Genomic DNA, 24,776 nt, shown 5'->3' with positions numbered 1-24,776 from the left:
GCCCCGGCGTTCGGGGCCTGAGGAATGGCTCCAGGCCCGAGGTCACCTCCAGTCCCCATCAGCAGCGCTGGGGAGGGGGTGGGGGCAGCCAGGGCCCCCCGGGAAAGGCTCCCCCAGGACTAGGCCGGGTCACTCTCCTGGCCTGGCCACTCTGTTCCTTCCCTGCCACTTATCTGTAAGTCACGGCCTCCCGGCTCCGGGCTCTGGGTAAATATTAACAAAGGCCTCTGTGTGACCAGGGAGGGGGCAGGGATCCTCGGTTCAGATATCGGAGCCCCCCTCTTCCCTTCTCCCCAGCCCCCCCTCGCCCAGGCCTGGGGCTCCGGTGGAAGACGGAGGATCTGGGGCCGTTCCCACAAAGGGGAGGTCTCCGCGGCGTGCTGGTGCCAGGGATCGTGGGAACCCAAGGAGCTGGCCCGGAGCTCCCCTTCCTCCTCCTCCTCCCACCCCCTCCACCTCCTTCCTCCTCCCCCGCCGCCTTCCCGACAATGGGCACCAGGCAGAGGGCGGCTTGGGGAAAACCTGTTCTGCAACAGTTGCAACTGGGAGCCCAGGGCCCCAGGACAGCCCGGCCCGTGTCCAGTCCCATCCTGTTCTGCAGAGACCTTGACCCCGGGAGCACCTGCCGGAGCCCGAAGCAGCACCCCTCCTCAGCTGGGCCCAGAACCCTTTTTCCCTCCTGGGCGGAGCCTCGGTCCTTCTGGCGGGCTGCCTCATCCCCATGATGATAACAATTACTGTGGACCAGACAAAGCACCTTACAATAGCTCACATCCCCATTTTACAGATGAGGAAGCTGAGGCAGAGAAGGGAAGTGCCTTGTCCAGGGTCCCTGGGCATCGAAGGCTCTGAGGCTGGATTTGCCCTCGGCTCTACTTCCAGGTGATGCTCTAGCCACTGGGCTTCCCAGCACGCCCCGCTTTCGCAGCCTCTGCCCCGTCCTGCCATCTGTCTCCTGCCCATATTCTCAACCCCTCCACACTCACCCGGCTCCTGCCTCTCCCCCTGTTCCTCCATCACTTTGACCCTCAGCAAGTTCTGTATGGAGAGCCCCAGTCAGTCTGGCCAAGGGCCTGAGCCCCCGAGGTCATCCTCCCCAGAATCCTCCTGCTTCTGACGGACCCTCCTCACTCCCTCGCAGGCCACATTGTGGGGAGCACGAGGGCTGGGGAGAATGTGGATGGCTGCGGCCCTCCCCCACCACAGACCCAGCCTGTTCCTGCCCCCTCTGACCAGGCTTTCGGACAGGCTGGCAGGAGCCTCCCCTGGGCCTCCGAAGCTCTCCAGGCTGGCAGGAGCCTCCCCTGGGCCTCCGAAGCTCTCCAGGCTGGCAGGAGCCTCCCCTGGGCCTCCGAAGGCTGGCACTGCACATCCCGGGCAGGGGTCCACGAAGTGCCAGGAAGACCGTGTCCCTGGGAACGGCCATTCATTGTGCAGAGCCCAGGGAGCCCCACTCCCATGCCTCATGTCAGGCTCAAGTTGACCCCCAACTCTCAAAGCGGGGGCCGAGGGAACGGAAGCTCCAGTGGGAACGAGTGAAGGGTCTTGGCTTCCATGGGATGGCTGTTTAACCACCAAAACTTTTGAAACGGGGAAGGCAGAAGATGGGGAAAAAGAGAAGGGAGGATGGCTCAGGAGGCGTTCTGCCAGACGCTGCCTCCCTTCCCCTCTAGGCAGGGGAGGAGAACTGCCTGCGAAGGCTGCCGGGGCTGGGCTGGACAAGAAGCCCAGTTAGAGCCATGCAGCGACCTCTCCCAGCCATGGCAAACCTGGGGCACCGGGTGCCTCCCCGCCGAGGAGCCCGGCCTTGGATGGGAGCCAGCCGTAAGGCCCGGCCAAGGAGAGAAATGGGGAAGCAGAGGGGCTCAGGGAGGAGCCCCAGGTCCAGGGCAGTGAGGGGCAGGCCCGGAGCGATCAGTCAGGAGGAGCGCGCTCTGTGCCCGACATCGTGCACAAAAAGCGCGCCATTTCTGCCCTCAAAGGACTCAGTCTTCTGGGGGACTGACAGGCTCCGAGAGCGGGAGTCGGCCGCAGATCAGCCCCCTGCCAGCCGGCCTTTGTATTCTCAACAGCACAATGCCTGGCACACAGCGTGGACGCGGGGCCGTGTGTGGTCTTGCTGAGGTTGGGCCCCCAGTGACCCTTCCCACCTCCTGACACTGGAGGGTCAAATTTCCGGAGCTTCATTTCTCCACATGGAGCTCTAGGCTCTCCGAGGTTCCCTTTCCCAGCCGCACTCAGGAGCAGGACCTCCTCAACTCTAGCCTGGACTAGTACAATCACCTCCTAATTGCTCCCCTGCCTTTGCTCCAACCCATCCTCCCCCCAAGTGGCCAAAGTGACTTTCTGACCGTGAACCCCTTCCCTGCCCCCCAGACACACACACTCAACTCCAGGGGCAACCGTTCCCTTGGGGACCAAAGTCCCTCATTGGCATTTCAAGTCTTGACGATCGGACTGTGGGGGTCTTTTTTTCTCTTGAGGCAATCTGGGTCAGATAGAGCAATCTGTGCCCAGGGTCACACAGCTGGTGCTAAGGCCTGGGGGAGGGCGTGCTCTATCCACCGCACACCCAGCGACCCCTTTTCTCTTCTTGCGCTTTCAGCTCAGCGCCACTTTCTGGGGCCGCCATTCCCAGCCCCAAAGCTGCGAGTGCCCTTCCTTCTGCCTTGCATTTTGTGTGGACCCAGTTACTGATGGGTCTCTTCCCCATGGAGACCCAAGTTCCATGGAGGCAGGGCTAGTTTTTGCCCTTTGTTACTTGGCACAGTACCGGCGGTGGAGCTTGCCCCCGACCGCCGCACTTGTCTCCATCTTCCTGTGGGTTACTGAGCGGGCTCCCTGGCTGGTCAAGGTGTGGGGGTGTGGGCAGGCTTGTCTGCAGCCCGGAACAGACAGGATCACGCTGCCCTTGCTGTGATGCTCCCACGAGGAGGTAATAACCGGCATTTACTTAGGTTCCCAAAGGGCTTTATTATAAATAAGATCTCATTGTCCTCCCAGCGACCCTGGCCTGCAGTGCTATTGTTATTCCCATTTAACAATTAAGAAAACTTAGGGAGATTTGCTCTAGACTTTAAGGATGTGACAAAGGATCTGAACTTGAATATTCCCGACTCCAACTCCACTTGGTGAGCCATCTAGCGGCTCCTCGGCTGTGCCGGAGACACAATGTTTGCCTTCCTGTTAACAGCTTCTTTGAGAGACTTCAAGTGTGCTCCACTCTATCTTCAAGCCTTGACACCCAGTCCTCCAAGGCCTGAGCCTGCCACAGCCCACGAAAGTAGTCTTCTAAAATGACTGGAACAGAACGGTCCCCGGAGGCCCACTGGGCAGCGCGCTGCACATAATCTACGGGCACCATCATCCCAGGATTCTGCGGAGGGTCCTGCGAGTCTGAATGGAAGTCCCTGGAGGAATTGGTGGCAGTCCTGCTGACCTCCTTCGGGGCTCCCTCTCATTTTCCCGGGGTTCAGTCTCTGGAATTCAACCCCACACTAATCCTTCCTCCACCTCTTGGCACGGATATAAGTGAGATGTCCTTCAAGGCTACAGTTGTAGCAAGGCAGAAATCTTTCCATCTTTGTCCCACTCGTGGGTGGGTCTTTCTCTGGGCCTGGGATCTGCTGGGGGAACGTTTCTGTCTTCGACTCCTTTTTTCTGCAGGTTCTCTGGGAGCTCCTACCTTTCAATCTGAGGACAGTGCAGTTTCCTCCAGTTGTTCCTGAGGTTTCGTAATACCAGAGAAACTGAAGCAAGACAGAGATTGGTTTGCCGACAGAAAGGGGACTTTTGTCCAAAAAAAATTCGGTCCCGAGGAACTTCTACAGGGTTTTAGCTCGGCAGAATACAGAAGCCGAGAATGCAATTAGTCCAAGATTTTACAGCTGCTGCCTTTACTCCAGGGAGAGAGGAGTTAACTTGGCATTTACAGCTTTTTTGGTTGTGGCTCAGGCCCCAGACTAGGGAGGAGGCCCGTTGTTGGAAGATAGGGACTTTTAACAAGGGCATAGGCAGGAAGTGAGAAAACACAATTCCCTTCCAGGGGAGTTTGGGACAAGGATGCATCAGTGGCCAGCACCTGGATCATTCTTTTTCTTTTCTGTCCTTCATTGTGTCACAATGGAGTGTGAAGGGGAGTCAGAGCTTCAAAGTCTTTCCTGACTCAATTCTCCTAATGTCAAGGGGGGGAGGGGCTATGATTTTTTCCTATTCAATGTTCACATATTCCCCTATGGGTTATTATTCAGGTTTGTTCCAAAACTCATAGAAATGGAAATTTCTGGAGCACTCGTTGGACATTAGCCAGACACTTTCCCATCATGGGCCAATCGCCCCAAACCAAAGGCTCTTGTCTGGACATGGCCATGGTTTAAGTGACAGTGAGATCAGTGCATGCTCGTAGGCCTTTGGCTCAGCGTCATTCTGCTAGCTACTGGATCTGACTTAGTCTCTGTCTCAACAGAAAGCTGTCCATCCCTCCTGCTCCCCACAAAATTGGAGGGTGGTTCCCCTCTAAGCCGGGAGATGTTGCGGCCTGAGACGCTATCCCCGCAGTTGTACCAGACCCAGAGCCATTCCACCTGTTCAGGTATCGCCAGTCAGCAAACACGGACGAGCACCTACTGTGTGCCAGAACCATGCTTGAGCCACAGAGATAAAAGGAAAAGCAGGCCATGCTCTCAAGATGGGCCCAGTCTGATGAGGGAGGCAACGCGCAAACAAGTGTGACAAACAGGATCCTCGGGGGTAACCCAGAGACGGAAGGCGCAGAATTTTTTTTTAATATTTTATTTTATAATAACTTTATATTGACAGAATCCATGCCAGGGTAATTTTTTTTACATTATCCCTTGCACTCGCTTCTGTTCCGATTTTTTCCCTCCCTCCCTCCACCCCCTCCCCTAGATGGCATGCAGTCCTATATATGTTAAATATGTTGCAGTATGTCCTAGATACAATATATGTTTGCAGAACCGAACAGTTCTCTTGTTGCACAGGGAGAATTGGATTCAGAAGGTAAAAATAACCCGGGAAGAAAAACAAAAATGCAAATAGTTCACATTTGTTTCCCAGTGTTCTTTTTTTGGGTGTAGCTGCTTCTGTCCGTCATTTATCAATTGAAACTGAGTCTTTGTCAAAGAAATCCACTTCTATCAGAATACATCCTCATACAGTATCGTTGTCGAAGTGTAAAGTGATCTCCTGGTTCTGCTCGTTTCACTTAGCATCAGTTCATGTAAGTCTCGCCAAGCCTCTCTGTATTCATCCTGCTGGTCATTCCTTACAGAACAATAATATTCCATAACATTCATATATCACAATTTACCCAGACATTCTCCCACTGATGGGCATCCAATCATTTTCCAGCTTCTAGCCACTACAAACAGGGCGGCCACAAACATTTTAGCACATACAGGTCCCTTTCCGGAAGGCGCAGAATTAAAGGGGATTGGGAAGGACCCATGTTAGCCTTGGCCTGAAAGGAGCCAGGGAAGCGGAGAAGATGAAAAGGGGCATTTCCAGGCCAGCAAGAAAGTGGAATTGGGAGACGAGGTGTCTTGAGGAGCAGTCGGGAACCAGGTTTGCAGAATTGCAGAATCAGACTGGAAAGGTCGGAAGCTCCAGGATACAAAGAACTCTAAGGGGCTTGACCTGATCCTGGAGCTAACAGGGAGCAGAAGGAGGTTACTGAATAGGGGAGTGACTGCAGCCAGTGGTTTTCAGCTGTGACCCAATTTGGAGGATTTTCTCGGCAGAGATGGAGTAGTTGCCCTTTCCTTCCCCAGCTCATTTTACAGCTGAGGGAACTGAGGCACGGGGAAGTGACTTGTCCAGGCTCACCCAGCAAGTGAGGGTCTGAGGTCACACGAACTCTAGCACCTCACCCTCTGACCAACTATTGACTTCAGGATGGATGGGGTCCAGCGAGGAGGCAAGAAGGGCCCCCCAAAGTTCCCCCAGCAAGGCAGCCAGAGGGGGGTCTGCCAAGGGCCACCGGCGACACGTGTGGGGGAAGGGAGGGAGGAAATCCTGCTCGAGCCCGAAGTCATCCCCAAGAGTCACCGAGTGGGGGAGTGGGGGCTTGAGACAAAGAGAAACAACCATTAAATCCTTGTGAAATAGCGAAGGGCAGAAAGGGTGGGCTCAGGACAGGGCACGGGGTCATCGGAGGCTAGCACGAGCAGGAGGATACAGAGGGTATCCATACTGAGAGGGGGAGGGTGTGGAAGTGCCCGAGGAGGCTTCCGAAGTGGCTTTCTGGGGTCTTCTGCCCACTCAACACGGCTCTCTTCCCTTTTCCACCCAAAAGATCTCAAGTTCGAATCTGACCCAGGTCCGTATTAGCCAAGAGATCTGGGAAAGTCACTTCCGCCCGCTCTGCGGGCTTCACTTTCCCCCTCGGTAAAATGGGCACAATTGCCACCTCCCCCTTCCAGGGTGGTTTTGAGGATACCCTCGCCTAGCACTTAGCGCCACACACACCCCCTAAAAACGGGAGCCCTCATTGGTTCTAATCCACAGCCTAATCCTTGCACGTGATGAGCCCTCTCCGCGATCGGAGAAGCCTCCAAGCCTAACAAGCATCTTCTCCGACTCCGTCCTGGACGAGCGTCCGCGCCCTCCCCTCACTGACTCCACCCCCGCCCCCACCTCTGCGTGGGCAGTTTCGCGCGTGGGAGGCTCCGGAACTCGACCCTTTTAAGAACCTCGTTCTTGCCTTCATGAACCCCTCCCTCCTCCTGCGGCTCCCCCAGAGCCCGGCCTCAATCGCAGCCCCGCCTCCTGACGGCATGTGCCAACCTGCTCCTATCTCAATCCTTCCCAAACGGAAGTGCGTCACGGAGAGCCACTGAAAACCGGAAGCCGAGAAGGCTGAGCCGTTGACCCTGGCCGCTCTAGTCGCTCGGTCCTCCGCCTCTCAGTGATTCTCCTCCATCCATAAACCCCACCCTCACCCCCACCTCCGCCTGGTGTCGGCCTCAGGCCCGCCTTCCCCCCTTTTTTCCTTTCTTTTTCTGCTTATGGGGAAACTCAGGAAGGCCAGAGGCGGGAGGGGACCGCTGCTGGATTCGTTGAGGTCCTGCGCGGCCACGCCCTCTCGAGGCCCCCGGGAGAGGATTGGTTAGGCGCCTTCTGTGTGCCTGCCTTCAATGAGCTTCCATTCCCGTTGGTGGCTCCGGGTGGGTCTAATCTATGGGTCTGGGGGCGGGGCAACCCCAGGGAGAAGAGAGAGAAGGCAAGGCGTCATTCCCCAGCTCCCGCTGTTCTCCTAGTCTGGAGAAACGACACCGGCGCCACGGGACGAACCCTCGGAAGATGGCGGCTGGGCCGGGCGGAGCTATGCGCATGCGGACGCGGATGGCAGTGCCGCTGCCATTAGGGGGCGTCAGAGGCTACTTGGGCTTTAATGGCCGAGAAGCGCCGCATGCGCACATCTGTGCCTTGGTCACCACCCCCTTCTTAAAGATGTGGAAACTGAGACTGCAGAAGGAAGGGACCGAAGCCATGGTCAGACTGGCCTCGGCGGGCCTAGAAGAGCCCTAGGTTGTGGACCGGCCCCTTGGCCCAGCTATCGGGAATGTCCCCACTGGCCTCTCTGCAGCCGAACCAGCCCTTTGTTCAGAGAGTTAAAGCTCCGGGCAGGGGCCGCTAAGGGGCGCCCCCAGGCCCGGAGTCACTCTGTCTACCCAAGCATCTGCCATGCGCCCACTGTGTGCCAGACACTGCGCTCAGCCCCCAAGGAGCTGACAGTCTGATGGGAGACAGCGCGCAGCCCGGCGTTTAGGAGCGAGGAAGGCGGGATGAAGGGGGCGCTAATGAGCAGAGCCAAGGCCTGGGGTTCAGTTGGGGGGGCTCTTGGAGGAAGCCCGGAAATCATAGCCCGGGGGCCGGGTTTCCGGGGCCAAGTACTGAACGCCTTGTTGGGAGGATCGATGAGAGGATATTGAAGCGGGCACGTGAACTAGGTTGGGAAACCTGACAGCGCAATCGACACGCGGGAGTGACGTCACAGAATCCTTCCCGCGTACTCGGTTGCTGTTCTACCGGCTCGAGCCGGTGCAACAAATCATGACCGAAGGAGCCTTTGGCTTTGGAGCCCAGGCAGGATCTAGGGAGTAAGGGGAGGAACCCGAAGCCTTGGGGACAGGTCTGGGAGCGAGCTAGGAGGAGGGACCCCCAGAATTAGGTAAAGATGGGCTCGTCAAGACCAACTCCGAGGGCCAAGGACAAATAATGAAAAGCTGGATGAGCTGCGGCTACACTCAGCAAAGCCTCGGAGACTGGGCCGATTATAGTAAAGGAGCAGGAGGGGCTCATTGTAATAAAGCGCGAAGCAGAGTGCCTCGCTCCTAGCAGGTGCTTCAGTGCTCCCCCTTCCCACTGACTGTGCTCCCCCAGGAAAGTTACGTAATCCCCCCTCCGGTGCCTAACATTCACTGGAAGGGCGAATGCTGAAGCTCCTAAGGAGAACAAGCGGGGAAAGCCGCTGACCTTGGGAAAGATTGCAGGCAGAGGATGAGACGGGGAGCAGCAACAGGAGCTTGGACAGAGTTGGGAGATGGTGGAGCCCAGGAGGACGGGTGTCCTGTGGTCCATGGCGGGGTCACCAAGAGTCGGACATGACCCAACAGCAGCCCTGGTACCCCCTTCCCAGGACTGAGGATAAGGGGTCACCGCTCTCTAGCAGTGGTCTTATTTTCCCCTGAGCGCCCGAGGGGTGGTTCCCTCGTTTCCTGGGCAGCAGAGCCCGCCTGCGAGAGAGGCCCTGGAGGTCAGGGGAACCACATTCCCCCAACAGCTGTGGTTCAAGCGGGTGGAGAACCTGGAGGTGTGGATGGAACGTTCATTACAGCTGTGGGGGTCATGGAGCTGGGAGACAGACTTGTATGGGGTGCTGATCCCTGGGCTGTCTTTCCCCGCTCAAAGTCTGATTCTGCAAATGAAATTGATATAAGATTTTGTGGTCCCCTGATTTGGGGGAGGAGTCGGTGATTCTGGATTTTCTGGCTTTGGAGTCTGCCTCAGAAAACTCCCACACCCAGCCCGATTCTGACCACTCCTCAGATAACCTCCTGGCCTCCGAACAGTCCCACAGATCAAACTCGAGATTAAGACCACTCCTCGATTCATTGCTGGCTGATAAAATGGTCGCTAATGATCTGGCCAAGGAGAACCACATTCCTTCCTCGTGCCATAAAATTAGCATCTCAATGCCAGAAGCTGGATAAATGACTTCCTTGCTTCTCTTTCTCTGCTAATTTCTTTTGGAAATCCAAGCCCGCTTTGTAATGTGAGGGCCTGCAAATTCTTCTGAGAGCTTCGGGCACCGGTCTGTGACGCCATACTTTTGGGGTCCCCTTTCCCACCTCAACAAAATGATGGGAATAAATACATGTCAGTACAATTGGCTCCACAAGGACAGGACATGGGAGCAGCAGGATGGGGGCGGGGAGAGGATTAGCTCAGTATGAGTCAAGTCTGGTTTGAGAGCCAAGAAAATGAATGCACACTTAGGCAGCCCTAACAAATGGAGCGGCCGCAACAAGGGAGTGATGGTCCTAGCCTACCCTGCCCTGGTATTGTGCTCGTTTTAGGAAGGGCAGTGAGATGAATCTGTAGGAGGCTGATCGGGTGAAGAAAACATCTTTTGCCAAATAGGAGTAAATCAAGATCTCTAAGTGGAGTTTTCTCTGAATGATGAAGGAAAAAACAATCCATATTTGATTAAATATTTTCTTCCTCCTTTTTAGAGAGAGTGATGGTAAAGAAATTTAAGCAGGATTAGAAATGCTCACTGAATTTATAGCTATGTAAAGAGCTCTCAAGAGTCCACTGATGGAAAAAAGCAGTTGTGTGAAAATATTGAAAAAGCAGTCCCACAGAGAACAAACATAAGATCAGAGGAAAGGTGGCTGGAGTGCTTCATGAGCTGGGAACCCTTTTTATCTCATATGAGTTAATATTTGTATTTAAGATAGTGCCTAGTAGGCACTTAATAAATGCTGCTTCTCTTCCTCTTTCCTTTCCCTCCCTTAATTCTAGGGCCTTCCCTCTCCTGATTATCTCCAGTCCATCAGGTTTACAGCTTGTTTGTACATAGTAGTGTCATCAAAAGGCTCCTGGAAGCACGGCAGGGTTGGGGAGCCCGCCTGGAAGGAGCTGCCGTTGCGCACTGCTGCCCCAGAGCAGAGTTATAGCCAAGGCTCTTTTAAGTGACAGAAGAGTTCTTTATTCACAGATTCTCACAAGAAGAGGTGTGCTCCCCAGTGGACACTCCTTCCCTTCAAGGCTCCCTTTGTTCTGAGTTATAATTAGTCAGATTGTCAGTTACCATCCTCCTTATTGGCCCATTCCATATGCCAGAAAATGGCGGATTTCTTCTCTGGACAGGAGTGGAGGGGATCTGCTTTGCAGAAGGCTTGTGACCTGTCATGGACCCTTTATCAGGAACTTTGTGGTTAAGCCAGTTGGTTGGAGAAAGAACAACAGCTCATCCAGCTGTGATGGGGGAAACCAAGGACTTCAAGGTCCACTGTCCAGAGTTGTGGGCCATCCCAGACCTGCACTCCATGCCGTGGTTCTGTATGTTTGGGCCCATTCGCCCTGTGGACATTGTGCACATTCGTGGAGAGTTTCCTAGATTTGTGTGTGTAATGTTGTGTTCTGCCTTTTTTTTTAAGTCAATGGAATCATCTTGGCTGAGTGATTAGCTGGGAAGCCGAGTGATGTGGATCTGGGAGTTGCACAGGGTTTGCTCCCACCAGTTATCCCCCCAACCCAGAGAAAGGCAGCTCCTGCTGGGAAGCCCCAGCCAACCAGAGGAAACACAGGATGGATGAGTGAGCCAGCTAGGAGAGGAGGAGGGCTGGGTGCTCCGCCCACCTACCACTTAGGAAGAAATGGGGGCTTAAGGGCTTCAAAAACTTGGGAAGCAGCAGGGCTGGATTTAGAATTCAGGTCTTTCTGAATATTTTTCTATGCACCAAGACACAGCACCCCAATACTATATACAACATTAAGAAGTTCAGGATGTCTCTAGAGAGAACTTCAGAGCCTCCCTACCCATTTAGTAGGGATGTTTTAGGGCGATCTCTCAGATCCCTTCAGGATCTAACTATATTGACCGTGAGTTTAGCATTATCCATGACAAAGCAAGATCGTGGAGTTTCCCAGGGACTTGTTTCTTTGTGGCAGCTGATCTGAAGATTTCAGGGTAGCGTTCCCCATCGGCCCCCTCCTCCAATTTCCACTCCCAGTTATAGGTTGGGTCGCCCAGACCTAATGTCACTCAAGGTTCTGGAGAAATTCCGTGGGACTGGATTTCTAGTGCATTGATCTTGAGCCCTCATCAGTAAGCTCAGCTCCCGCCTCTCCATTTGTCAGGCAGACTTCATTTTAGAAACGCGATAACTAAAGCTAGAGGAAGAAGGGTTGGTACAAAAACTTTTCCTCCAAATTGGGGAGCAGACTCTGCTCGTAAACACACATATATCCCGGGACAAGTGGGCTCAAGTTTAGAATACGAGGTGGTGAGTTGTGTGGGCTAAAGGGCGAGCTCACCCCTTACAGAGGAGTTCCTCCTCTCCTTTCTCCGAGTCGTAAAGAACTTTCTCTTCGATGGTGCTCTCTTCTGGATTCTTTAAGCGTCTGGGAGTCCACAATGGTATTCTCTCTGCCACAAGGGGTCTCACTCCCTGAAGCTGTCGCCATTCTTGGGCCATGGGCTTTCTTCGTCCATCGGCAAGCACTTCTTCAGTTGGAAGCCACTGCGTTACCCCAAGTCACCAGAGGGATTCCGATAGGACTTCTGGATAACTGCCATTCATGTGGTTCCTTGTAATTCCTGTCTCTGAATACTCCATCTAAAATCAAAAGAGAATAACAGGAAGGGGATACTCAGCCCATCCTTCCCTCGGGATATGGGGGCTAAGGCTTGTCACCTGCCAAACAGGAGATGAGAGAACAGAAGGAGCCTTTTCCTGGAAGAGTTGTGATTGCCCCCATTATGTCTCTCATTCCTGCTGGTGGCTGTCTCTCTCAGATCCATTTTCTTCAATATCTCAGTCACCCTTCCTCCTCCACCTTCCATCTCTCTCCCCCTACCACTCTAATTCCCTTGGAGGGCCTTAGCTTGAACTTTCTGTTCGTTTCACTGACTCAGTGTTTTTATGCATAGTCCTAGAGATGTGACTTGCTCCCAACCTTCACAAGAAGTTTTCTGCCTTTCATCCCATGGCTCAGCCTTGTGATCCTTGCCATCGATTGAGGTTTTCTCCTTACATGATGGTGAGGTAGAGGAAAGCTCTTTAACACCAGGCTTAGTTGAGTGTGGTCGGCTGGGTTTGTCGTAGAATCGCTCCTCTGTATTCACAGGGAGCTGTACTGCCTTCCTGTGACTTGCAAGATTCTAGGATTTTGCTTTCAAACGTCTAATGTCTGAATAGTCTATGTGCCGTGGATATTATTCCCAATTGCTCCCCCCCCAAAATTGGACCCTCACCATTCCAATCCCATTCTGGGTCCCTGGGATCCAGGGGGGTCCCAGAACCCACAATCCACAAAGATCTTACACAAACTGTCAGGGCACATCACACAATAAAGAAAGAAGTCAAGGTTGGCTTTAAAATAAGAAAAACATTGTGTGTCCTCCGGTAGGGTGAATTAGAAACTATTTGGTTGTTCCACAAATGCATGGAGCAGTGGATAGAATGGTGGGCAATCAAGAAGCCTCATCTCCCTGAGTTCAATCCAGCCTCAGACCCTTCCTAGCTGTGTGTCTCTAAACAATTCACTTAACCCTATTTACCTCAGTTTACTCATCTGTAAAACAAGCTGGAAAAGAAAATGGGAAATCACTCTAGTATCTTTGCCCACAAAACTCCAAAATGGGACCGTGAAAAATCAGATACAACTGGAAAATAAGAATAAGTTTTTCTTTGGAAATGGGAAGTTTGATTTTCTTTTCCTTTCATCTAACCTTTTTTTTTTTTTTTTTTTTTTTTAATGGGTGAGGGCTCGGGGAAAGTCTTTTGCAAGCACCGAGACCTAGTTGAGGATATGTCACATGAGAATTTTGTAGAAGGATATCTGTATTTGGATCTAAGAATGTTCATTTCCAGTTGTTTGTGAACTGTGCCATATGGATTTTTTGGAAGCTCTTTCACATGAAGCACTTGAGAAGACCCTGAAAAGGATAATTCCTGAACCTCTCTAGATTCCTAGATAGCTTCTAAAATTGGAGACTGAGTGAGGGGAGAAGAGGAAGAATATAAGGGAAAGGCTTTGACGTATCCATCTCAATTAATATGATTAGATGTCTAAAATTGGAAATATGATTGTTAAATAAATAATCATTGTCAAATAATCATGAAAAAATTGTATAGCAAGTTTCTCTGAAAAAGGCCTCATTTCTCAGATAGGTAGAGGACTGTCAATTTTATAAAAACAAGAGCCATTCCCCAACTGATAAATGATCAAAGGATATGAACTGGCAATTTTTTTCCTCTGAGGTAATTAGGGTTAAGTGACTTGCCCAGGGTCACACAGCTAGGCAGTGTTAAGTGTCTCAGGTCACATTTGAACTCAGGTCCTTCTGACTTCAGGACTGGGGCTCTATCCCCTGTATCACGTAGTGGCCCAAACTGGCAGTTTTTAAAAGAAGAAATCAAAGCCATTGATAGACACATTAAAAATGCTCTAAATCACTATTGATCAGAGAAAAATGCAAATGACTCTCAAGTACCACCTCACACATAGCAGATGTCTAATATGACAGAAAGGGAAAATGACAACTGTTCCAGGGGATGCGGGAAAATTAGGAAACTAATGCATTGTTGGTGAAATTGTGGAGTAATCTAAGCACTTTGGGGGGAATTTGGAACTGTGTCCAAAAAGCTAGAAAAGCACGGATCCCCTTTGACTCAGCAGGACGACAGCTAGGTCTGTATTCCAGAGAGAGAAAACCCAAAACAACCCATTCGTTCAAAAATATTTACAGAAGGTCTGTGAGTGGCGGCAAAAAGGTGAAAGCTGAGGGGATGCCCATTGAGCGGGGATGGCTGAACCGAGTTGGGATGGAATGCTTCTGTGCTCTAAGAAATGCTGATGAGGAGGCCTGCAAAGGGAAATGAGCAGAACCAGGACACTAGTGTCCAAAGAAATAGCGATACTGTCATGGAGGGTCACTGTGAGTGACCGAGCTATTTGCAGCAGCTGCACAATGATCCGGGTCCATTCTGACAGTCTCATGATGAAAAATGCCATCCATAGGGGCAGCTAGGGGGCGCAGTGGATAGAACCCCAGCCCTTAAGTCAGGAGGACCTGAGTTCAAATCTGCCCTCAGACACTTAAAACTTCCTGGCTGTGTGACCCTGGGCAAGTCACTTAATCCCAGTTACCTCAGGCCCCCCCCCCCCCAAAAAAAAAAAAAAAAAAAGAAAGAAAGAAAAATGCATTCCATCTCCAGAGAAAGAACGGATGGAGTCTGAATGCAGATTCAGGAGCACTTTTTAGCTTTATTTTTCTCCTGGTTGTTTGGGCTGCGTTTTCTCTCACAACACAACATGGAAGTGTTTTGCGTGACTTCATATGTCCTTCTATGTCCTCTTTGATTGGGGCCAGAACTTTGACCGATTAGCTGCCAAATGACCAACCATAACTCGGGTGGATTTTTAAAACTGGGGGAAATGACTGTCTGCAGTCCAGGTCGGTGGGTGGTCGGCTGGGTGGGGGAGGCCTCCAGGCTCGGGAATACCCAGAGAGCCCCCTTAGGCCTGTACCAGAAGAGAACAGGGACGGGGGAGGGAGTCCCGAGGGAGTGAGCTAGTCGCCCTGGCCCCACGGTCCATGTCATTGGATATTTGGGAGTGGGAGGAGACACCCGACCCAGACACATGGAGGACAAACACGGGCGGGAGGACCAGCCAGCCGGGGGAGGAAGCCGGACTCATCGGGAACCAAAGAATGTTGGCTCAGGACTCGAGATCCCAGGATTTTCATAAACAAGGAACTGAGCGTTTCCCCGGGGTCCCGCATGGGCTCCACGCACGACTCTGAGTCTCAGCCTGTCCCCACTCTGAGCCTGGGCTGCTGGCAGGTTCCGCAGCCGACTTTGGGGGGCATTTTTGGGGGAGCTTACTCTACCCGTGGAGTCGACCCCTTTGCTAAGAGAAGCGAGGCTACTGACAATCAGTGGGAAGCTCACGAGCAGGCTGGGAGTAGCCTAAGTCCCAAGAACTCTGAGTAGGAGCCACGCGTTGGGGAGCTCGACCTTCGGGGAGTGCTCCTAGTGGGGCCTAGCCAAGGGAGCGCCAGGGAACCCGTGGCGAGCTTGTCCGTGTCCTGTGTGCGGGCTCTGGGCCAAGTACCAAGGGCCTAAGTTAAAATGCGCTGCTCTCTGTCCTCAAGGAGCCTGTTCCAGGCTAGAGGCTGGAGATGAAGGACTCACGTCTCCCCGCTCTAGTGTTCCCTGGGGAAGCTGGATCTGCTTTTGGGAGCCCGGAAAGCCGGCCCAGGGGCCTTCTGTGGGGGTCCGCCGTGGGCTGGGGAGCAGCCGCGTGCCAGGGATCTCCCACCATGGAACCTTCGGCGGCTGCCCCTTGGAGCTCTTCCCCACTTTTGGTCTGAAAGTGAAAAGCACTTTCACCGGCCTCTGTGACATCACGTGGTAAAGGGGGAGGTTCTGAAGACCTTCAGCCCTCCCCGCCAGCCCCTAGGCCTGGACTTTGGGCCTCTCCCGTGGCCGTCTCCCCAAGCCAGGGGCTAGGAATGCAGGCCAGGTGTGGCGGCCGGCCCAGCAGGGAGGCCGGGGGAAGCTGGCCGGGAACTTGGGGGGGCTGGGCGGACCAGGCAATGTGGGAATTGAGCCAAACTGGGGTAGGGGCCTCCCATGATCCTTTGGGCAGGTGGGCAGGAGGGAACAGGGAGGGGGAGGTGAGCAGGAGGGAAGGAGATGGCACCTTGGGGCACCGGGGAGGATGCTGGGACATTTGCTCTGAAGGAAGTGTTCTTCTGACAAAGAAATCTGATGGGAAGGCGGCTCGGGGGAGCTGAAGCACAAGGCAGTGGGGCTTGAGCCAGTGGGGAGGATCCCGAGCTCCTGGGGGTACCGGTCACCTTGGGGGGTTGTCCCGACTCCGGTGAGAGGAAGGCCCAGGAGGAATACGAGAGGAGAGGCCTTCGGGTGCTTCTGTTTGGCCCCAAGGGCGGAACCAAGAGCAATGGCGGGGGGGGGGGGGGGGGGGGGGAGTTGGTCTGGCCACCGGGACAGAGGAGCGCCAGAGCCTGGGACACGCTGGGAGGTCTGGGTGGAAGCAGACTCCGGGTGCCCCCTTTCAGGGAGGCCTCTGAAGGCGGCCGGCCTGCCGGGACCACCGAGAAGCAGGAAGGCCATGAGGCTGGCTGGGAGGACTGAGAGGCTACCTCTGCACTTGCAGAAGCAGACCGTCCGTGCCAGGAATGGCGGCCTGGAACAGAAGGGCCGGGGGCCTCTCTAGCCTGTCCCCCCCCCCCCCCCCCCCCCCGGCCCCTCTATGGTCAGGCCCCATTGGCCCCCGGGGCATCCTCATCTCTGCCCTCTGTGGGCAGGGAACCTGCTTCCTGTGAGCCCCGCCTCAGCTCTCTGTGCGAATGCGGCTGCTCTCCCCCCTCCTCCCCACCCCCACTGTCTGGTCCTTCTTCCTTCACTCATATACTGGGGGGATGCAGGCTGCTGAGGGCGGGGGCTCCGTGTGGCCCCGTGTGCCCCTCCCCCCTCACTCTGTGCCCCCTGCTGCGGCCTGGCTCCCAGAGGCACCCGTAGGCTTGGTGCTATTTATGGATCCTGCCACGGCCAGCTTCCTGTTCTCCCTGGCACCCCGGAGCACCTTTGACAGGAGGACAGATGGCTTTGGGGAGGACGGAAGGAGCCAGCTCAGTGCCCGGCTCCTTGGCTCCGGCTGTCCACTGGGCTTGCAGATCCAAAGCCAGATGGGCTCACACACAATGGGATTTCGAGTCGTGCTTTTCCCCTCAGGTCGGGGCCCACTGAGAAGCCTCCCCCCTCTCCTGGGACCCTCCTGTCCCTTTTGTAGCTGAGTCACTGCAGGGACTCCGCCCCTGCCTTCCTGCCACCCCCCCCCCCACCCCCGTTATGCCCCGCCTCCACCTCCCGGCCTCTCCCGGAGTGTGTGCATCTGACCAGAGCCTGCACACAGTAGGTGCTTGCTGCCCACAGGCTGCACGTGGGATGCCAGGGGAAGTGCAGCGGAGGAGCTCGATGGGCGCCCTGTGGCAAGCACAGGCCTGAGAGGGACTTGCCCCACGTCGGCCGGGCCTGGGGGGGGGGGGGGATCTGCGGCCAGGGCCGGCGCTCATTATAACCCCTTCACTACCAGCCCCCTCATTCTCAGTCTCACAGACTCTGCACCCAGGGGTTCATGTCCCCCCCGTCCGTCTCCCTGGGTATCTCTAGGGACTGGGCCGGCTGAACCAGATGGGGGAGGGGTATTCAGAGCATCTGGCACTTCCATCTTCCCAGCATGTTCTAGAAATGTTTCCCCCTCAAGCCCGCCCGGTGCAAAGCCTTCTGGGACGGGGAGCCCTGACCTCGGCCAGCCCGTTACCTGGGAGCTTTAGCCCCACACGGCTGAGCTGATCCTGGCGGACAGTTGGGGGGGGACTGTCCAGGATCCCCCTCACAGGACCCTGTTTTACCGCAGGGTCGGTCTCTGTGGCTGTGGCTGGAGCTCCGGAGGTTTCACAGCCACTTTTATAAAAAGGGAGACCACTTTCCCCGGAGGCTCCGGCTCCTGTCCCCGAGAGCTCCAGGGGAGCCGGTGCTGACAGAACGCCCCGACGCGTCCCTCCTGTTCCAGGAGCCACGTTTGGGGTGATGCACGAGGGACGTCGGGAGAAGCAAACCTAAAAGCTGAGGAAAAGCAAAGACCTTGACAGGAGCTCGGCCCGGCTGCCACTGAGCGAGCGGCGCCGAGGGGGCTGGCGAGCCGCCGGGCCCGGAGAGCGGCGGGGGAAGGAGCGCAGCCCACAGTGAACCACAGCACGCGCCTCTCGTTGTTAAAAACTCTTTATTTTGGACAGTGAGGAAAGCGTGGCGCCCTCCCGAGTGACGGCCCTCCTCCCACGGCCCGGCGCTCTTCCAGGCTCCTTCCGCCACCAAGGTCCTCCCAGATCCAGGCCGGCCGGACAAGTCCCTCGCCCGCCGCTGGCCGGCTCTCAAGCTGCGAAGGAAGCTCCCGGAACATACCAGGCAGATGCACCGAGTTCCCGGCACAACGTAACAAAGACCGTACAGCTCAGGTTGCATAGTTAGCCAGGAGAAGCCCGGGCAGCTGCCACGGCCTCCCGCCCGACCCAGCACTGGGGACATCAGTGGCCGGGAAGCTCCCCGCGCCCGCCGGGGGCCGCAGCTCGGCGTCGGCCAGAAAGTGCCTTAAACGGAGAAGGCCGTGCCCGCCCGTCCCACGGCTCCCTCCTCTCCACGTCCGTCGTCGGCCTCGCCCGGCGCCCCTAGGATGGGATTGTCCCTTCCACCGGCCCAGCGGAACCTTTCTTCTCCATGAACAAAAACACTGCTCGGAAAACCCGAGGGGGAAGCGCTCCCAGACTTCTGGGAAAGTCCCGGGGCCACCCCGGCACCGTCCGGAGAAGCTGGGGCACCGTGGCCCCTCTCCTGCTTCACACGGCCACCCTCGCGTGGGTTTCCAGCACCCCAGGCGTCCTGCCTGGCCCCCCAAAGGCACCGAGGCGGCCCACAGGCCGGGGGCCACGGCCCCTTTCTCGGGCTCGACACAAGACTCAACTCAGGACTGCTTTGGCGATGGAGGGAGACATATGGCACATGTAGATACAACATTTGAACCTTTTCTTACTTTGAAGGCCTATAAATTAACAAATGGCAATAATTAAAAATACCCGTATCCATTTTTCCTTTTTTAAAGCAAACATTCTGCTCCTTTTCTGGCCTCCGACGCTATTGCTTCGTTAAAGTGTAGGTGCTTTGACGCCGCGTGTCCGGCCCCAGCAGACACGGCGGGAATGAAAAGGGAATCTCGAGGCGGCCGGAGGGGGCCCCGCCGAGCTCGGCCCTCGCGCCCGCCCGCCAGAGCCTCCGGGAATCGCTCGGCTGAGGATGGCGCGCCGGCCTTCCCGCTTCGTGAACTTCAAGGCCCTCTCTCCTCTCTCAAGGCGGTCCCGTGTCGCCAAGAAAGAACACGATTTGGTTGTGTCTCGTTGAAATCCATCTGTCCGCCGGAGGCCAGAACAGAAGTTCCAAGGTCTGTGTCCGTGACGACTTGAGACATGAAAAGACACTTAGGATCAACATTCATTCACAGACATTTAAGGCAATGGGGTCAATCACTGGTTGGATGAATGAGCACTGAACGGCGGCTCTGCCCACACTCATCACGGAAGGAGACGCTGTCGCTCCCAGGCCCATGGTGGACGCGCCCGCGACGCGGAGGGTGCTTTTTGGCAGGGAGGTTCTTTGCTCCGCATCCAATACAAATTAAAGCAAAAAACTGGTTCTGACCTCGGCTGGACCGCTCGTGACCTGGGCTCATCCGCCCCCCTTCTCCACCAGAGATGCTCTGCAGGAGAAGGGCCCGGGACAAGGGCGCTGCTCACGTGAGAGGGGCCGGTTCTTTGGGAAGCGATGAGTCCAGCTGGCCTTTTTCTGCGGCGAGGGCGACGGGCGCTGGATGGGGAACGAAGGCTCTCGGCCCGCCGAGTCCCCGGTGAGCCTCCCGGCTCTGGGAGGGGGCGGACCCTTGCCGTTCCCAAACATCTCGAGGGCCGCTCTTCCTCCCCCGTTGTCTGGCACGAGGGTGGCCCCAGCGGGGAGGACTCACTACCACAAAACGGATGCCATGGAGAGACGCTTCATTTTTGTCACTTAGTTCCCCCAGAAGGTGAGACGGGAGCACTCCCGGGTCCGGGGGTGCTCCCATATTGGCAGATCAAAGCAAGTGGGTTTTTGGTGTAGGCACGGTGGCGAAGAACAGTATCACAGCCGCCGGGGTGGTTCCGTCAGCCGACGGAACGTAGCAGCAATGAAGAGAAAGCTCCCAGAACAGCTCGACGTGATATCCAGCTCACCCCAGCGGGCTATTTGAAAGGAAAGACTTGTAGAAAGATTTCTTTTTTGGCCTCCAAAGAAAACGGGGGGTTTTATCATCGCATTTGCCGAGGACGTCCGGATGGCAGCTGGGCGGGAGAAGCGATGGGACGGCGTCACGTCTCGGGGTGGGGAGGGAGGGGATCGGAAGCTCGATCCGCGAGCGCTGCCAAAAACACCAACCCCACACCTCCCCGCCGGGAGACGTTCCCTCGAGCGCTCGGGCCGCACAAACGCAGAGAGCCTCCGGGCCGGCCCGACGGACGGAGACGATGGAGACGAACACGGAACCGCGGGAAACGCCGAGAGATTCCCAGGGGAAGGCTCGGCGTGGCCACGGGGCGGGGAATCCCGCCCCCCGGCGTCTGGCCGCCCTCTCTTTCCGCCTTTTTAGTTATCATATATTACAATGCTCTATAAAACTCTCCTTTTTTTTTTTTTTTTTTTTTTAAAGCAGTTAGACAATAAAAGATTAAAAGATGTCTGGAAATACGCAGTATACAAAAATTAACTTTTATCTCAAAATAACATTCCAAAGGCACTTCATTCAGTAGGAAAGAAACTCAGAGTCCGTTCAACTGCTCTGCGCAGGAACAGGAGGGAGAAGGTCTGGATGTCGAATTGGAAGAAGGACAGTCGGGAGCAGGGGTTCAACTGCTGAAACACATCAAGATTCATTCATTTTTTTGGTATGTTTTAAGAAAAAGCGATCCAGGAAAACGTGTTTCTATTTATGAAATTCATGAAAAGAGGTCCTTTTTAAAATAGTGATTTTCTTTTCCTTTTTAAAAAGAGGCATGATCAACTACACCGCAGGAGACAGACAGGAAGCTCGGCGGGGCCGTCCTGGGGGGACGGCCCCGGGGCCCCGAGGGCCGCCCGCCAGCCCGCCCGCCCCTGCTCGTCTTCCTTCCAGGTCCGGCAGAGCCTGCCTCCTCCCAGCGTCCATTCCCAAGCGGGGATGGCGGAGATGGGCGGAGCCCGCGTCGACTTCGGCAACAGCCACGGCCAGGGCGGAAGGAGGGACGAGACCAGGGCTACCTGGGGCCGAATTTCTGCAGCATACCGTAGACGTCCTCCTCTCGGCTCAGCCCTTCGAAGAAGGGGATCAGATCCAGCAGCTCGGTGTCGTTCATGTCGTCAAACCAAGACTGCACGGGAACCTGGAACAGAGCACGCGACGGCCTGTCAGCGAACGCCCGGGCCCGGGGAGGCCGCCGGCTCGCTCGCCTCTAAGGGGACCCCTGAGGAGCAGGCTTGACCCCCTTCATTTATGCGCTTTGCTGACAAACTCTGGTCTTTTCTGTTGTGATGGGGAGGGGACCTGAGCCCGGCAACCCAGCGACTCTCCCCACGCCGTGGCCTTGGAGCGGCTTCCTGGAAACGTGGACACGGTGACAGACTGGAATCAGGAAGCCCTCTTGGGCACTCTGGGCCTCCCCTTGCCCAGCCCCCCCACTCCTTCCTCTTGGGGGAACCTGCTCGCCCCCGTGGTAAGGGGGAGCCCATCACCCAGAAGGCTTTCACCTCTCCACCTGTCTCTTCCCAAAGGACATTTTATTTGGGGAGGGCCCTCCTAACATCAGGAATCGAGTGGCAAAAATGGGAAGAGTGAAGGGACGCAGTCTCTGCTCAGGCTCCCCCAGGCCGGGATCCCGGGCCCCCAGGCCCATCTCCTGCCAAAGGCGAGGGGCGCGGGAGGGCGGGACGATGGCCCTGCTGCCCTGGGCTGCACGGCGCCCAGACCGAAGTGCCCCCTCTGGACGCTCAGGGGACGTGGCCTGGAAGAGCCGGGCGCTCCCCAGCGCACGGTCTCCTAGCGGCCGGCTCGGTCCCAGACCCTGCCGAGTGGGAGGCGGGCCCCCTCGTGTGTGTCAGGGCGTCGCTGGGCACGCGGGGAGACGGCCGCACCCAGCCCCAGGTGGGGGAGGGAGCGTCCCTTCATCCAGAACACTTCCTGTTCCTGAGGCCTCCCAGGGACTCCCCAGACCGTCATAAAAAGGGGAGCAGAGGGGGCTGAGCTCTCGGTTACTGACTCCCTCTTCCCCGCAGCCCCCCGACCCCAGCTTCAGGCCCTCCAACCAGGGAGCAAGGCCACTTGGGTCCGACGCCCAGCTTCGCACTTCCCGGGGGCGCGCTCCCGGGGCCCGTGAGACCCGGTGCCGAACCTCCCTGACCACGGTGCAGCCCCTCCTTTATATGCAGAAGGTGGGGCCGGGCCCAGCCCGAGGAGCCCCTGCCGGTCTGGGAGGGGAGCTGGGGAGGGAGGGAGGCCGCTAGAGCGCCCCTCGCTCCATGCAGGCCCTGGCGCGGAAGCACTTACCGCGTTCTCTGGGTGGAAGATGTAGGAGGCCGGAGAGTTGTCGATGATGATCACTTTGCTCAGCTCCCGGCCCAGCTGGCTCAGGTCCTTCACGTAGTTTCCTCGGTGGAAAACACAGGACTCTCGGAAGAGCCGGGCCCGGAACACGCCCCAGCGGTCCAGCAGGTCTGCCACGGGGTCTGCGTACTGTAGAAACAAAAGAGGGGTTGGAGGGGCGGGCGGTCCGGGGGTCCGAGCCCGGCCTGGGGCCCGCAGCTGGAAGGGAAGGGAGTGCAGCCCTAGGCCCGGACCAGGAGGGCACCGAAACGTCCGTCTCTGTCTGCGTCTCATTCACCTCAGGGAGAATTCCCATTTCCCAGACTCCTCGAGGGCCACTGGGGGGCCAAGGGGGCAGGGTGCACTTTCCCAAGGCTTCACCTCATTTCTGTCCCATTGCACAGACCAGCAGAAGGCCCAGGTGCTGCTTCTTTGTCCCCAGGTGGCCCGAGAACCCCACAAGGTCTCCCTTCTGGCCTCTAGCCCCCAGCAAACGTCACCTCGGGAGTGTGGGGGTGGGAGGGGAGCAGGGACCGGGCTTCTGCCTGAGAGAGGCCCGAGTGGGGCCCCTGGGGGGGCTCGCTCAGGGGGCAGTTCCTGCCAGTCCCTAAGGGACGCTGCCGAGCCTTCAGTTCAGGGCAGAGCAAAGGCCGGGACAGCACGAGCCCCTCCTGCAGCTCGGGGGCCTGATCCTGGGCCTCTGAGGGCCGCAGAGCCCGGACAAGTGACCACAGGCACGTCAGGAGGAACGGAGTGGGTGGGGAGGCTGGAGGCTGGCGGGAGCGGCCGGCCCCTGAGCCCCCACAGGAGGGAGGGATGGCTCGCCAGGCCTGGCTGGGGAGGGGGAGGTACGTGCTGGAACGGCCGGGGCCTTCAGCGCCGAGAGCCCAGCTTCTCTGGCTGTGGCCCCACACGGGGGCCCCTCAGAACTGAAGGGGGGGGGTCGCAAAATGATGCTTCTAATCACCGAGTCCATGGGCCTCTGGGCAAGAAGGAAAAAGTCTGGAGGAAAACCCGACCTGCCCAAGTCCGGAGCGTCCCCTCGCGGGGCCCAGGCCCGCACCGACCTCCCCTCCCTCGGGCCCGTGGGTCTGCCCACGTCTGTGACGCTGCCCGGCCAGCTGGTCCCTGACACCCCCGGCAGCTGGGCCGGAGGCGGGGAGGCCGCCAGAAGCAGCTGTGGGCGGGCGGCCGGCGAGAGCGGCCCAAACAAGGCAAAGGATTTCAGGCTCTTCCCTCCGGGGCGGCGGGCCACGGCGGGCTGCCCACAGCCAAGGGGACGAACTCAGCCGGCAGGCGCTCTGGGGGCGTCCTCGGCAGGGACCCCTACGTGGGGGAGGCCACGGACTGGGCGGCACCCCAAGGCTTCCCTCCCCGATTTCTGCTGGGCCCAGCGCGGAGGACGCCCCCCGGGGGGCCCCCACTCATCCAGAAAAGCGCTCGCCCCTTTGAGGCTGGAGCTCGGGCTGCCGTGTCTGTGTGCAGAGGCCCCCGGGCGGGCCCGTTTCTCTCTCGGGTCTCTGTCCCGCAGGGCCCAGCAGAGCCGTGGGAAGTGGAGCCCCGAATAAATGCTGATTGGAGAGCTGGGTCTAAGAAGAGGGGGGAGGGAGGGCCCAGCTCTCTTCTTGGGGCATCCTGGGTCCTTGCAGGCAGAGTGACAATGGGGGCCCCTGCGTGGGTAGCGCTGGCTTCCCCGCCCCGTGGCAAGGCCCTGCCCTGCAGAGCTCCCAAGGCCGCCCTTAACCTCTTCGGGCTGCTTCTCTGTGGGAGCGACCCCCCGGTCACTAATGAGCCCTCAGCGGGCACTATGGTGCGGAAGCAGGCCCAGCCCCTGGACACTCGCCCCCCGGGGCGGCCCCTGCAGCTCCGCCGGGAGTCCCTGCCACGGCAGCACGGCACTAATCCCAGGGCGCGCCGCTCAGCCTGTGTCCCAAGGCCCCCAGCACCAACAGAGGCCCCATTGTAAGCCCAGCCCGGGTGGGCAGGGATCCAGTCCCCATGGAAACCCCCAAGGCACACGCTGCCGGAACACACCCCTGTCAGACACAGAGGGAGGGAGGAAGCCAGGGAGAAAGGAGAGAGGGAGGGGGAGGAGAAAGGAGGGAGGGAGATGGAGGGGGAAGGATTAAGAGGCCCCCCCAGGAGAGGGGCAGAGCCCTTCCTCCAGAATCCAGCCCCACCCCCTGCCCTCAGGACAAACCTTCGCCAGGCTGGCCGTGAAAAGCACACACTCAAAAAGCTGTCCCATTCTCTGAAGAAATTCATCCACGTGTGGTCGTTTCAGAACGTAGACCTGG

General features: G+C 57.0%; 1 protein-coding gene across 2 annotated transcripts in view; it reads right to left on the bottom strand.

Moving 5' to 3' along the window:
- Positions 1-18,052: 18,052 nt before the first annotated feature.
- The window catches only part of CTDSPL (CTD small phosphatase like), a 56,818-nt gene continuing 50,094 nt past the window's right edge, over positions 18,053-24,776 (bottom strand). For both annotated transcript variants that reach the window (XM_051977896.1, XM_051977920.1), the window contains 3 exons: positions 24,680-24,772; positions 22,444-22,629; positions 18,053-21,283 (listed from right to left, as the gene is read on the bottom strand). In XM_051977896.1, coding sequence (XP_051833856.1) covers positions 21,158-21,283; positions 22,444-22,629; positions 24,680-24,772 — 405 coding nt within the window. In that variant the 3' untranslated portion in view covers positions 18,053-21,157. The remainder of the gene's footprint in view (positions 21,284-22,443; positions 22,630-24,679; positions 24,773-24,776) is intronic.

This window comes from Antechinus flavipes, chromosome 1 (genome assembly GCF_016432865.1).
Source record: "Antechinus flavipes isolate AdamAnt ecotype Samford, QLD, Australia chromosome 1, AdamAnt_v2, whole genome shotgun sequence".
Taxonomy (NCBI): Eukaryota; Metazoa; Chordata; class Mammalia; order Dasyuromorphia; family Dasyuridae; genus Antechinus; species Antechinus flavipes.
The sequence above is the reverse complement of the archived record's forward strand: the minus strand, read 5'-3'. Positions and strand labels throughout refer to the sequence as shown.